This window comes from Rhinatrema bivittatum, chromosome 11, assembly GCF_901001135.1.
Source record: "Rhinatrema bivittatum chromosome 11, aRhiBiv1.1, whole genome shotgun sequence".
NCBI lineage: Eukaryota > Metazoa > Chordata > Amphibia > Gymnophiona > Rhinatrematidae > Rhinatrema > Rhinatrema bivittatum.
The window spans coordinates 15,713,595-15,729,417 of NC_042625.1; the positions used below are offsets into that span (position 1 = coordinate 15,713,595).

General features: G+C 45.5%; 1 protein-coding gene across 2 annotated transcripts in view; it reads left to right on the forward strand.

The window, feature by feature from the left end:
- Positions 1-15,823, forward strand: part of LOC115073493 (retinol dehydrogenase 14-like) — a 73,168-nt gene that overhangs the window by 8,296 nt on the left and 49,049 nt on the right. For both annotated transcript variants that reach the window (XM_029571943.1, XM_029571942.1), the window contains exon 5: positions 787-1,089. In XM_029571943.1, the coding sequence (XP_029427803.1) occupies positions 787-1,089 (303 nt within the window). The remainder of the gene's footprint in view (positions 1-786; positions 1,090-15,823) is intronic.

Below are 15,823 nucleotides of genomic sequence, written 5' to 3' on the forward strand. Positions count from 1 at the left end.
AGCCTGGATTTCAGCAGGGGAGTCCACGTCGAAAATTCTCCCTAAAGTCAGGGGGGGTCCTTTGTTTCTGCAGACTTTAAGCCAGAGGCGGGTTGCTGAAAATGAGCCATTGGATAGTCAATCGTTGGCGGTGGGTTCAGCCTGCTACTGTTTCTTCCCTTTTGTGCTGTGATGGGGTGAGGCTTTCATTATTATTTTAAAAATTCTGCTTTCCCGCCATGCAGAAATGCAAGAAGCAAAACTATGTTCGCAGAGAAAAACGCACTCGGGTTATTTGGATTTTGGAGGGCGGGGTTTGTAGTCTTCTTACATGGCTCCAGGTCATCGAAGGAGAGCTGAGCCAGTCCTGGGTTTTGCCCCATTACATCTGGGGACTTGTCCAGATTTGCTATAATAGAACCGAACTGCAAGCCCAGGGGCTGGCCCGGTAGCTCAGTGCAGTGCCCTGCCACGTGGAAAGTCCCTGGTTTGATCCCCGAGTCTGGTCTTCCACTCCCCGATTGCAGGCTTCAGGCTGGAGTTCTGGCCCAGGACCAGACCAGATTTATCATGGTTAGGACAGGAGATAGGAAATAAATCCTTGGATAGTTTCAAACGAAGGCTCCTGGTGCCCGATCCCAGCCCTGTTTCTGCCTGAGCTGAAAGTACAAAGGAGCAGGAGGAAATATCTGGATTAAAAAAATCAAAAAACTACAAGCCTTAGCTGGCATTAAGTGAAAATCAGAACTGGCTTAGGTTGTCCATGTTGGCATCTGGGAAGATTAAGTGTAACCTCATTTTTGGTAGGAGTGCCTGCTGTACTAGACTGGACGGAAGATGGCTTCAGTATGTGCTTTGGGTTGAACCATCTCGGTCACTTCCTGCTCACCAAGCTCCTGCTGGATCTCCTGAAAAGCTCCGCCCCCAGCCGCGTGATCACCATCACGTCCGATGTCTACCAGTACCAGAAGCTGGACTTCCAGGACCTCAACTACAACCTGGTGCCCCTCTTCACCTACTGTCGGAGCAAATTAGCCAACATCTACTTCACCCAGGAGCTGGCTCGGCAGACCCAGGGCAGTGGCGTGACCGCATATGCAGTTCACCCAGGTATGTTCTTTGCGGAAGTAGAAGGGAGGCACAGAATTATCCCAGCAAACATCTGTTAGCTTTAATAAATCTACTCACTTTTCTTTTTCATGTTAAAAAATAAAATAGCCATTGGCATTTTTTATGAACATAAGAACATGCCATACTGGGTCAGCCCAAGGGTCCATCAAGCCCAGCATCCTGTTTCCAACAGTGGCCTATCCAGGCCATAAGAACCTGGCAAGTACCCAAAAACTAAGTCTATTCCATGTTACCATTGCTAGTAATAGCGGTGGTTATTATCTAAGTCAACTTAATTAATAGCAGGTAATGGACTTCTCCTCCAAGAACTTATAGAAACATAGAAATGACGGCAGAAGAAGACCAAATGGCCCATCCAGTCTGCCCAGCAAGCTTCACACACTTTTTTCTCTCATACTTATCTGTTTCTCTTAGCTCTTGGTTCTATTTCCTTTCCACCCCCACCATTAATGTAGAAAGCAGTGATGGAGCTGCATCCAAGTGAATATCTAGCTGATAAGTTAGGGGTAGTAACCGCCGCAATAAGCAAGCTACACCCATGCTTATTTGTTCTACTCAGACTATGTTATACAGCCCTTATTGGTGGTTTATCTTCTCCCCTGCCGTTGAAGCAGGGAGCTATGCTGGATATGCTTGAGGTATCAGTTTATTGTTCTCCCATGCTGTTGAAGCAGAGAACTATGCTGGATATGCATCGAAAGTGAAGTATCAGGCACATTTGGTTTGGGGTAGTAACCGCCGTAACAAGCCAGCTACTCCCCGCTTTGTGAGTGTGAACCCTTTTTTCTTCTCCCCTGCTGTTGAAGCAGGGAGCTATGCTGGATATGCGTGAAGTATCAGTTTTTTGTTCTCCCCTGCTGTTGAAGCAGAGAACTATGCTGTATATGCATAGAAATAGAAGTAACAGGCTTATTTGGTTTGGGGTAGTAACCGCCGTAACAAGCCAGCTACTCCCCCCTTTGTGACTGCAGATCCTTTATTCCACATTTCCTCTTGCTGTTGAAGCTAGAACGATGTTGGAGTCACAGTAAGCATGTGTATGTTTATTGAATAAGGGTATTGTCTCCAGGCAGTAGCCATCATTCTGGCGAGTCACCCACTCTTCATTGGCGGCCTCTTGACTTTATGGATCCACAGTGTTTATCCCACGCCCCTTTGAAGTCCTTCACAGTTCTGGTCTTCACCACATCCTCCGGAAGGGCATTCCAGGCATCCACCACCCTCTCCGTGAAGAAATACTTCCTAACATTGGTTCTGAATCTTCCTCCCTGGAGCTTCAAATCGTGACCCCTGGTTCTGCTGATTTTTTTCCTACGGAAAAGGTTTGTCGTTGTCTTTGGATCATTAAAACCTTTCAAGTATCTGAAAGTCTGTATCATATCGCCTCTGCTCCTCCTTTCCTCCAGGGTGTACATATTTAGATTCTTCAATCTCTCCTCGTACGTCATCCGATGAAGATCCTCCACCTTCCTGGTCGCCCTTCTCTGTACCGCTTCCATCTTGTCTTTGTCTTTTTGTAGATACGGTCTCCAGAACTGAGCACAGTACTCCAGGTGAGGCCTCACCAAGGACCTGTACAAGGGAATAATCACTTCCCTTTTCTTACTCGATATTCCTCTCTCTATGCAGCCCAGCATTCTTCTGGCTTTTGCTATAGCCTTGTCGCATTGTTTCGCAGACTTCATATCATTAGACACTATCACCCCAAGGTCCCTCTCCTGCTCCGTGCACATCAGCCTTTCCCCCCCCATCGAATACAGTTCATTCGGGTTTCCACTCCCCATATGCATGACTTTGCACTTCTTGGCATTGAATCTCAGCTGCCATATCTTCGACCACTCTTCCAGTTTCCTTAGATCCCGTCTCATTCTTTCCACTCCTTCCGGCGTGTCCACTCTGTTGCAGATCTTAGTGTCATCCGCGAAAAGACAAACCTTGCCTTCTATCCCGTCCGCAATGTCGCTCACAAAGATATTGAACAGGACCGGTCCCAACACCGATCCTTGCGGTACACCACTTAAAACCGCTCTCTCTTCAGAGAGGGTTCCATTTACCATCACACATTGTCTTCTGTCCATCAACCAATTTGCAATCCAGGTCACCACCTCGGCACTCACTCCCAAGCTTCTCGTTTTATTCACCAGTCTCCTGTGCGGAACCGTGTCAAAAGCTTTGCTGAAATCCAAGTATATGATATCGAGCGCTCTTCCTCGATCCAATTCCTTGGTTACCCAGTCAAAAAAGTCAATCAGATTTGTCTGACAGGATCTTCCCCTGGTGAATCCATGTTGCCTCTGGTCCATCAATTCTCCGGACTGTAGATTGTTCACTATTCTCTCTTTCAGCAGTGACTCCATTACTTTTCCCACCACCGAAGTGAGGCTGACCGGTCTGTAGTTGCCAGCCTCCTCCCTGTTCCCACTCTTGTGAAGCGGGACCACCACCGCTCTTCTCCAATCACTTGGCACCACTCCCGTTTCTAGGGATCTATTGAACAGGTCACACAGCGGAGCCGCCAGAACATCTCTGAGCTCCCTCAATATCCTTGGATGAATCCCATCAGGCCCCATGGCTTTGTCCACTTTCAGGTTCTTTAGCTCTTCCCACACATTTTCTACTGTAAAAGGATTTTCATCTATTCCACTTCCCACCAGTTTTTTGTTGTGTAGAGATGGTCCTTCTCCAGGGTCTTTAGTGAACACAGAGCTGAAGTATTCGTTTAATTTTTCTGCCATTTCTTCGTCTCCCTCTACACATTGATCATTACCACCTTTCAATTTCACTATACCACTTTGGATCTTTCTCTTTTCGCTGATGTATCTGAAAAATGTTTTGTCTCCATTTTTTATCTCCTTGGCAATCCTCTCTTCCGCTTGACTTTTTGCCAACTTGATTAATTTCTTTGTCTCCCTCAGTTGAATCAGATATTCTTCTTTGTGTTCCTCCCTTTGGGATCTTTTATATATCTTGAATGCTGTTCTTTTAGCTTTAATTTTGTCAGCCACCTCCTTTGAGAACCAGATAGGTTTCAATTTTCTTTTGCTTTTCTTTACATTTCTAACATATAGAGCAGTTGCCTTGGTGATTGCTCCTTTTAGATTGGTCCACTGCTGATCCACATCTCTCTCGTTCTCCCATCCTTTAAGTTCTTCCTCCAGGTACTTCCCCATTTCCTCAAAGTCTGTGTTTTTGAACTGTAAAACTCGGGTCTTTGTGGTTCTTTTCCCTATTCTTTTAGTGATATTAAACCATACCGTTTGATGATCACTGCTGCTGAGGTGGGCACCCACCTGGACATCTGAGACATCTGCATTAGTGAGCACTAAGTCGAGTATAGCTCCTTCTCTGGTGGGTTCCAACACCATTTGTTTGAACAAAGTTACTTGCATGGCATCCACTATTGCTCTACTATTTTTAGATTCTGCAGATGGGATTTTCCAGTCTACATCTGGCATATTAAAGTCACCAACGATCACCACTTCTCCCTTCTTACCTATCTTATGGATGTCTTCAACCAGGTCTCTGTCCAGCTCTTCCTTTTGGTTTGGAGGCCTGTAAACCACTCCAATATAAATGGATGCTCCGTCATCTTTTTTTAGGTCGAGCCATAGAGCTTCTTCCTTACCCCAACTTCCTTGTAGCTCAGATGCTTGGATGTTGTTTCTGACATAAAGAGCCACACCTCCCCCTTTTCTATCCTCTCTGTCCTTCCTTAACAAGTTATAGCCTGGTATTGTTGTATCCCAATCATGAGATTCTGTGAACCATGTCTCTGTGATAGCAACAATGTCCAATTCTGCCTCAGCCATTAGGGCCTGCAGATCTGGGATTTTATTTCCCAAACTATGAGCATTTGTGGTCATAGCCTTCCAGGTGCTCCCTTTAAGGTTATTGCTATTCCTGGACTCCTTATAAGATATTAGTTGAGATTTGCTATTCACTTCACTCTCTCTTTTTTTAGTTGTGCCACTGTTGACAGAGTTATTCATCTGAATTAGATTTTTCTTTTGGTTATGGATCATGAAATACTGCATGCATTGTGTTTTTTCTCTCATTTCTGGTAACACTTCAATGTTTTTCTGAAGAACTTCTTCAGTTTTTAATATAGAGATGGCTTGTTGTTCTTTTTGCATTTGGTACATTGTGTGTCTCCTCATCACAGGTCTAATTCTACCTGAGCCCACTGTATTCCTGGATTTTAAAGAACTTAATGACCTGTTTGAGTGGGGGGGTGTACCTGTTGGCTGCCCATCTGTCAAAAATGGGTGACTGTGGGGCCTACCTGAGCCTAATGAATCTCCTTTTCTTGACTCCTGGTTTTTTTGTGATATTGGGGAATTATGTTCTGAGTAATGCAATGTGGGTGTATTACTTTTAATTGAAGCTAATTGATCTTTAATCTCAGACAGCTCCTTTTTAAAGGAAGAGAGTTGTGCACAAATTGGGCAAGCTCTAAGTGTCCAGATGCTTTCCCTCAGAATAAAGGCTCCACAGCAGTTACATTGGATAGTCCTCATCATGGGAATTTGTGAATTGTATTTTCTTGACTTTTACCAATGCACTAATTTATCTCGCCGCCAATGGTACTTTAGGCAGTCTTTATTAGAAAACAAGCCCCAGGGGTGGGTGGGTAGAGGGGCAGGGTGGGAGGGAGTCAAACAGTTAAGCCTGGTACAAGCTGGGTTAAGCAGGGCACTTCTGGACGGCTCCTTGCTTTTGGCCAATTGTTTTTAAAAAACAGTCTTTATGCCCCAATTTTTGTTTGACCAACTTATTTATGCCAGCTAATTTCAAAACAGAGAGACTTAAACAGTTTACAAGCTGGAGAGCGATTTGGTATGGGGGGTGGGGGGTTTTTTTTGGGTTTTTTTTCTTTTTTCAACTTATGCAGCAGACAACAAAATTAACTTACTAGAGTAATATCTTACTATCAAGAACTGAAACACACACTATAATTAAAATTAAAACACACAGGAATTAAGAACAGAAGCTTTCTACACAAATTCTAAGCAACAGCAGATATACTTAGCTCAATGCAATATACACTGCCTCCAAGAGAAAACACACTAACGTGTGCCCAGGACCACAATGGCTCTCCTGCTCAAGGTCTGAGACACAATGGCTCTCCTGCTCAAGGTCTGAGACACACCCAATTCAGTTAGATTACGTCAGTTCAGGACGGCTCCTTGCTTTTGGCCAATTGTTTTAAAAAACAGTCTTTATGCCCCAATTTTTGTTTGACCAACTTATTTATGCCAGCTAATTTCAAAACAGAGAGACTTAAACAGTTTACAAGCTGGAGAGCGATTTGGTATGGGGGGTGGGGGGTTTTTTTTGGGTTTTTTTTCTTTTTTCAACTTATGCAGCAGACAACAAAATTAACTTACTAGAGTAATATCTTACTATCAAGAACTGAAACACACACTATAATTAAAATTAAAACACACAGGAATTAAGAACAGAAGCTTTCTACACAAATTCTAAGCAACAGCAGATATACTTAGCTCAATGCAATATACACTGCCTCCAAGAGAAAACACACTAACGTGTGCCCAGGACCACAATGGCTCTCCTGCTCAAGGTCTGAGACACAATGGCTCTCCTGCTCAAGGTCTGAGACACACCCAATTCAGTTAGATTACGTCAGTTCAGGACGGCTCCTTGCTTTTGGCCAATTGTTTTTAAAAAACAGTCTTTATGCCCCAATTTTTGTTTGACCAACTTATTTATGCCAGCTAATTTCAAAACAGAGAGACTTAAACAGTTTACAAGCTGGAGAGCGATTTGGTATGGGGGGTGGGGGTGTTTTTTGTTGTTTTTTTTCTTTTTTCAACTTATGCAGCAGACAACAAAATTAACTTACTAGAGTAATATCTTACTATCAAGAACTGAAACACACACTATAATTAAAATTAAAACACACAGGAATTAAGAACAGAAGCTTTCTACACAAATTCTAAGCAACAGCAGATATACTTAGCTCAATGCAATATACACTGCCTCCAAGAGAAAACACACTAACGTGTGCCCAGGACCACAATGGCTCTCCTGCTCAAGGTCTGAGACACAATGGCTCTCCTGCTCAAGGTCTGAGACACACCCAATTCAGTTAGATTACGTCAGTTCAGGACGGCTCCTTGCTTTTGGCCAATTGTTTTTAAAAAAACAGTCTTTATGCCCCAATTTTTGTTTGACCAACTTATTTATGCCAGCTAATTTCAAAACAGAGAGACTTAAACAGTTTACAAGCTGGAGAGCGATTTGGTATGGGGGGTGGGGGTTTTTTTTGTTGTTTTTTTCTTTTTTCAACTTATGCAGCAGACAACAAAATTAACTTACTAGAGTAATATCTTACTATCAAGAACTGAAACACACACTATAATTAAAATTAAAACACACAGGAATTAAGAACAGAAGCTTTCTACACAAATTCTAAGCAACAGCAGATATACTTAGCTCAATGCAATATACACTGCCTCCAAGAGAAAACACACTAACGTGTGCCCAGGACCACAATGGCTCTCCTGCTCAAGGTCTGAGACACAATCCTTTTTTAAACACAGCTATACTAACTGCACTAACCACATCCCCTGGCAACAAATTCCAGAGCTTTATTGTGCGTTGAGTAAAAAAGAACTTTCTCCGATTAGTTTTAAATGTGCCCCATGCTAACTTCATGGAATGCCCCCCTAGTGGGAATGTAACACAGGCCCTCTGAAAATTCATAGGAATATTATAAAAATCTGTAGGATTGTTTTACTGGAATTTGTGCGCTTATAAAAATGTGCAGTATGTCAGGGACCATCCTACAATGCAAGAACTCAGTATGGGGTTTGGGGTTCAACTTGACCATACACTGGAAACCCACATTTCAGTTGTGTGTAGGGCCTCATTTGTGCATCTATGGTGCTACCTTTGACTTCTGCAGAACACTCCCTGACTGCCAACCAATTGACCTGTTCTACTTCCCTGTGCCACAGCATCCCATGTCAGAGTCTCACGTGATTCCAAGTGCTGCAGACTTTGGCAGCGAGGCTATTTGAGCCAAAGCTTCTGACCAGGTGAAACCAGTCTTGTACAAGGGTTGTGCATTGTCTTCAAGTGCCTGAAGCAGTAGGGCTTTGGGATGTCTGTTTCGGCTCCTCACCTACCCACCAAAGAGGGCGTTCCAGCACCCTCCCCCCTAACTTCAGCAAACCATCCTGCACCAGGCTTGGTACATTCAAGTGCTTTGCTTCCAAATTAAGGAATATGAAATTCTGCTAGTCTTGCGCATGGAAACCTGCTACCTTTCTTTTCAGAGAAAAAAAAAAAGCTTGGTTATTCACCCCAGGCCTCCCCCTAAACCTTACATCTGCCAGTCCTTCACCTAACTCCTTATAGCGAATGCCGCCTAGACCAGCCTCCACCCCCTTCACATTCACTCTTGCAGCTCTAGATATGAGCTCACCCTGAGCACTACTTTGTTCCCTTCCGATTTTCTTACACTAGGGTAGACTCTTTTTTATCCTTCACATACTCCTATGTTAATAATTATTGCAACACTTGCCTGTTTTCCTGCAGATAAGCAGGCTGAATTAGCCATGCTGTCTGGGATTGCCCCCCTGGCAATCTCAGAATGTTCAGAGCTGTGCTTGTGCACGCCTGCGCAGTCCCTTCCCGCCTCAGTTTTCTTTTTCCCATGCAGCTACTGGGCATGGGTTCTTCTCTCTCTCGCCTCTTCGGTTTCTCCTGTCAACTATCTCACTCTTCACCTCGTGAACGCCAAACAGCACTTTTCAGTGCTGTCATGGCTCCGAAGACTCCAGGCTTCAAGTTTTGCCAATGTGGCATAGTTATTGTTACATGTGCCTGGGACTGGACCATGACCGGGCATAGCAGGATGTCTCAGCGGACCGCCAAAATATCCAATCTCCGGGAGTTGGAGGGAGCCTCGTCGGGCTCTTATGCCCCCACTCAACGCTCCGCTCACTCTTCTCCGGGCAGGGAAGCCAAAAGTCCAGAGGATCAAAGGTGGGCCATTTTCTAAAAAGGCTCAAGGGGCAAAACCCCCCCCAAGGAGACCAGAGGTAAGGGCGAGGGTGGCAAACCCCAACAAGGGCCTGGTATGTCGAGTGTTGAGGCGCAGAAGGGGAGCATTCCTGCGTTGAGGCAGGATAGCCAGCGCATGGACAGCGTGAAAAGTACGCTGCATAGTATGGATCAAGGCAAGAATCCTGGCATATCAAGTAAAGCACCCGAAGCAAGCATTGACCGGCCTCAAATTGATGCAGTCGATACCAAAGCATGCATCATTGGAAATGTGCACACAGGGTGGTAAGGTAAAGGACAAGTCTCACCATATTGAGTCTAAACACTCAGTGCAAAAGTGTCATGCATCACAGGGCTCCGCCATACAAAGCTCTCAATATCCACAAGACCCACAAATATTCTTCACCCAGTCTGAATTGGAGAGCTCAGGAGCTTCCGATGTGAATATTCTACATGTTTATGGGTGTTCCTCATCAATCTCGGAGGGGCAGTATGCGCGGGGAGTTCTCAACTGTCTCAAGGCAAAAAAGACCAATACCCTTGTAACTGTCGGGAAAACGTCCTAAATCTCAGAGTTGGGATATGAAACATCTGGACAAATGTATCATCAGTCCGCAAGTTGTTACATCTGAGGCTAAAAGATCAGACTCTCGAGGCAGTCCAGGGAGTCTCTCCACTAGCCAAGAAGAGGAAAAATCCTCATCCACCTCCCATCACATTTAGGGTGCGGCCTCGCAGGCAATGTTGCAGGTCACCTGAATCCTCCAAACCTTTGGAGTCAAGTCAGCGTCCACAGTCCCCCTCTAGCCCATTGGAAAAGGACTCTGAGCACTCTGTTCCTTCTTCCCCATTCCCCGAAAGTATCAAGAGATGATGAGGCCATCGTGGAGCTGAACCCAGTGATCTCCAGTCCGGACCGTGAGCCGGCGTATTCCTCTCCACCCTGTCCATATTCCTCGACGGGAATACCTTCGGACCCCCCAGATGATCCACCAGAACCATCGTCGCTTCCAGAGGACCTGGATTTATTGAAAAATAGGAACCTTCTTAAAACTGGAAACCAAGAAGTTACCAGACCCTAGGTCAGAGGTCCACAGCATACTAAAGATTTTTGATGTCCCTGTGGAGCCAACAGCCCTCCCTTCACACTCAGTCCTGGATGCGGTCATGGATAAAGCGTGGGATTCGCCGTTTTCTGCACCTGCCACTTCCAGAAATTCAGACCCAAAGTTCAGAATGAAGAAATCCACGTATTATGGACCAGTTCAGTTACTACATGTGTTTGTAGTGGTAGAATAGACGATGAAGCGAGCCAAGACCAGGCTGCATTCCAACATGCCCCTGAATAAAGATGGCCAGTATCTGGACAGTTTTGGTAAGAGGGTGTTCCAGGGTTCAATGCTGAATGTAAAAATTCAGCAACATCAATTTTACATCACACAGTATCTTTAAGAATGCCTTCAAACTCTAAAATCAGAAGGAGACCAAACCGGTGAGGATCAGCCCCAAAATCAAATTATAGCGGACACTGAGGAGGGCTTGCGTCATTTACTCCGCACCATCTATGAAGGTTTCGAGAGTCGGCTTGTACTTCAGCAGCATCCATTGCAGCCAGAACAATAGCCTGGCTAAGGGCAAGCGCAATTCATCAGGATGTGCACAAAAAGCTTGCGGACCTCCCATGCAAAGGCGACAACTTGTTTGGGGACAGGCTGCTTAAGACAGTTTCTCAACTCAAGGAGCAAAGTGCTGCAGTGTCCTCTTTCATGTCACTAGCGGAGCAGGTGTCCACCAGAAGCAACTTTCAGGCATATAAGAAGTCCTTCTGTCCGAGACGCTCCTACAGACAGTTCTCGTCCTACCATTCCCCACCTTACAACAACAGAGGCAACAACCGCAGCAGGCCCAGTCACAGGGCCGCTGCAGATCCCAGCACACTCAAAAGCCGGTGCAAAATATCATCCAAAAAATCTGAGCAGCCTTTTTGAACCTATCCTGGCCACATCTACAGAGAGCAATAGGCGGACGCCTTGCCTCCTTTGCACAAGCTTGGGGTCGGATAACATCGAATCATTGGGTTCTCAGCATTGTGCAGAATGCCTACCATCTGAACTTTTGAACATCCTTCTCCAGCAGGAAGTCCAATCGTTGCTTTGTCAGTGGGCTGTTCACGTTGTGCCTTGATATCAGCAACTTCAGGGATTTTATTCCCAATACTTCCTCATTTCCAAGAAAAGCAGGGGGTTGCGGCCCATTTTTGGACCTCCGATCCCTCAATCACTTCATTCTACGGGAGAAATTCAAAATGACTTCGCTCAAATCCATTCTGCCTTTTCTGCAACCCAATAATTGGATGTGCTCATTAGACCTCTAGGATGCCTACACTCACATTCCAATGCATCCTTCTTCCTTGCACTACCTCTGTTTCCAACTCAACACCCAGCACTACCAGTACAAGGTCCTGCCATTTGGCCTATCAACAGTGCCCAGAGTATTCACGAAACGTTTAACAGTGGCTGTGGCCCACCTTCGCAAAAAGGGAATCAAAATTTTTCCCTACCTGGATGATGGGCTGTTGGTAGCCCCGAGTCCAGAACTGATCCATGCCCATCAGATTCAAACTATAACCTGCTTAGAAAATCTAGGCTTCCTCATCAATTACGAGAAGTCCCATCTTGCCCCTTCTCAGATTCTGCAATTCTCATAGTGCAATCATAGAAACGAATCTTTGCAAAGCCTTTCTACCAGACAGGATTCAAACCTTCCAGGATCTGGCTTCAACATTGAGAAGCCTATCGAATCCCTCAGCTCATCAAATTCTCATGGTATTGGGACAAATGGCGGCGGCAATGTATGTAATTCCCCATACTCGTCTGCACATGCGCCGAATTCTGTGGGGTCTAAAAGCTCAGTGGTCTCAACGCTTCCATCCTTTGTCAAGGAAAGTGACCCTAATGACCAATGGTTGCAGACTTGGACTGGTGGCTGATGCCCGAGATCCTACAACCTGGCGCTCCTTTCCGGAACCCGTCACATCAGATTGTCCTAACAGATGCATCCACGAAAGGATGGGGATGCATATGTTCTGCACTACAAGATGCAAGGCCTTTGGTCACCCACCGAAAAAACGTTCCAGATAAACCTGTTGGAGCTACGGGCTATACGGTACACCATGCGCACCTTCTCACGCCTTCTGCAAAACAAAATAGTCTTGGCATATGCAATCAGGTAGCCATGTTCCATATAAACAAAGAAGGCAGGTCCGGTTCCAGGATGCTGTGCAGGGAATCGGTCCTAACGCTGGAGTGGGTGCTAGCTCACTCTATACAGTTGCAAGCGACTTACCTACCAGGGATCAAGAACACAGGAGCAGACAAGCTCAGCAGGATCTTTCATCCCCACGAATGGGAACTTCATCAGGAAGTGGTGTTCGCCCTGCATAGATTTGTTCTCACCCGGATGCAACACAAAGCTGCTGGACTTTTGCTGTTTGTTCCCGAGCAATTGGAGAGTAGCTCAGGATGCTTTTCTATTTACATGGAAGGGGAGCCTGCTGTAAGTGTTTCCCCCATCCCAGTAATAAGTCAAGTGATTCAAAAGTGCATTGCAGAGGAGTCAGATCTCATAGCACCAGCGTGGTCCAGGCAACCATGGTAAACCTACGTCGTGCATCTTTCCATACATCCCCCAGTCCTTCTTGAAGACAGGGCAGATCTCCTATCTCAGGAAGATTTGATGGCATGGATTGAAAGGGAATTACTGACTCATCTTCCTATTCCAAGGGAGATTCAGGACATTATTATTTCCTCGAGGAAGCTGTCCACAAGAGAGAATTATGCGGATAAATGACACGGCTACCTCCATTGGTGCATGTCGGTAACACTTGACTTCGTATCCTTTCCAGAACTGTTACTTAAATACCTGCGTTTGTTGTACGCTTGTGGCTTGACGGTGTCATCCATCAGAGTACACCTCAGCACCATATCGGCGTACCATCCTTCAGTTCAATGGACTTCAATATCCATGCACCCCTTAACATCTCGTTTCATGAATGGTGCCTTGAAACTCCACCCTCCGATTTCATGGCCAGACATAAACCTGATCTTAGAATCGTTCATGCTTCTGCCTTTCGAGCCAACGCACTCTTCTTCACTGAAATTCCTTATGTGGAAGGTATTATTCCTAGTAGCTATAACCTCAGCAGGGCAAGTCAGTGAGATTCAAGTGCTAGTACACTACCCACCTTACCTGCAGTTCTGCCATGACAAAGTCACTTTAAGGACCCATCCATCCTTTCTTCCAAAGGTGGTCTCATCTTTTCATTTAAATCGAACAAAAATGTTGCCAACCTTCTTTCCCAGAGTGCATGCCTCCAGACGGGAAAATCTGCTACACACGCTGGATTGCAAGAAAATTCTAGCAGATTATAAACAAAGGACTCCAGCATCTAACAGGTTCTCACAGCTATTCCTGTCCTTCAACCCAAATGCTCCAGGGTTGCCGGTAACCAAACAAACGCTAGCCAGTTGTTTACTCAATGTAACCTCTTCTGCTACTCCTCTTGGACAGAATGCCTGGAGTCTAAGGTCAGAGCACATCAGCTAAGAGCTGTAGCTACCTCAATTGCACATCTTAGTCATGTGCCAATTCAGGACATATGTAAAGCAGCTACTTGGTCTTCACTGCATACCTTCACATCCAACTACTGCCTCCAACAGCACGCCACAGCACGCCAGTTCAGATGCATCTATGGGGCAGGAAATACTGCATTACGCTACTGGCTCTTCACTCACAGGGATTCGACGCACAGACTATTGTTAACATATCCACAAATGCAACGACATTTCTAGACAGACCTAGCACTGTGCTTCATATTCCCTAGCTGGGGACTCCCAGACAGCATGGCTTAGTCATCCTGCTATCTACGAAAAACACCGTTTCCAGTAAGCAAACTTGCTTTTTCTAACACCACCGTTTGTACTCATTGTTTGATTTTCAAAGGCCTGCGCGGGCCAAAACCAGACGATACGCTCATGACTCGGACGCCGTCTGAATTTGGAAAGGCTTTCGGCCACGAGGGTATCTCTTGGTACGTGCATTAAAAAAAAAAAAGTTTTCTGAAAAAGAGGCTGCACCATGAAGTCACCACATGTTACGTGCACAAGCGCGCACCAGGGTCCCCTATCGTGCAACTTTACTTCTGCTTCGGAAGGTGTGTAAATCGTGTAACAAAAGGCTAGTCAGCGGGGCTTTAAGGCTCGGGGTTAATAGGGTAAAAGCGAGGCAAGTTAGCTAGGGGGTTTAGGAAGTCCCCTCCTTTACTGAGGTGAACTGGTAAAAAGGCATATTGCCTCTCGGCGCATACCTACTAAAATTCCCCCCACTTAGCGCTCCAAACAGCATTTGCTCGCATCCGTGTAAAATTGTGCGCACATGGATAGCCGATCTTATAATGCGCACGTATGTTATAAAATCAGCACGTCCGTGTGCGCGTAAGGGTCTTAAATTTTACTTCTGTGTGTGCTCTCACTGCTTAACATAAATGTATAATGGATGTAATCTGTTTCTTGATGGCTCTCCTCCCCCACTGTGTACTGTGTGTCTTGCAACATTTCCTCTGTAATCTGCCTTGGGCCTCATTTGGTGAAAAAGCGAATATAAATAAGTGAATGAAATTTACCAGGGTTGAGAAAAATACAGGGACAGTTTGTATATCGAGCAAGTAATGGGTCTGTCCCCGGAGCTCGCATACAAAGACCCTGCTCACAAGCTCTTCTGCTTCCTTCAGGAATTACGGCTCTTCTCGCCAGAGATTAATCAGCAACACATCTGCTCATTCATTGTAAAAGCCTTTCTTGCTGATATTGTGCTGCAGTGCAGGTAGATTCACGGTGCAACCTCCTGCCCCCTTCTCATTATCTCTGGGGAAATGGTCTTTTTTTACTCCTGGGATTTTGGAATTTTTAGCTGCCTGCGTCTCCAGCGCTCTGTGCTTCCCAATGCTCCAGAAGCAAAGGTGGAATAACAGTTTTGATTGGCCATATCCAAAGGCCCTTTGAAGGCCCGAAACCTAAACTAAAAACATCTCTGCAATGTCCGTCCCCCTGCTACTCAGGTTAAGATAGTTTTGGAACTAAACTGACCAAATGTTATAGCTATGACACCAGAAACCTTTCTGCACTCTGTGACGTTTCTGGTGCACCTGATAGGATTACACATCTGCTGAATGAGGATGGAAAACAAAAGTATCCTATTTCAAAGCTTGTGAATACTATATTGGTAAGCCTGCCCATCCACCCCATGACATCGCCCACCCCCAGTTAAGCAGCTCTGGGCCATGGTTAGGCTGTGAAATCCCGCCCTTGAGGCCATCCCCAGGGTTTCCAGGGTATCGGAAATGCACATTCATGAAAGAGACGTTTGCTTTCGAGTTTAAAAAAAATAGATCTACATATCCATAGATGTGATTGCAGTAAAACCGGAAGCGGCTCAGGCCTGTCCCTTAGGAGAGGAGCTGGGTGGCCAACCTAATTTAGGTTAATTTGCTTATATTGGTTCTCCTTAAATCCAGACTTGTGCTCTCTTCATTGGAAACACAGATGAGAAATGGCAAAGAGTAGCATAGTAGATGACAAATCATAACTAAAGCGGCCTATCCAGTTTGCCTAGTCAGGTGGTTAGG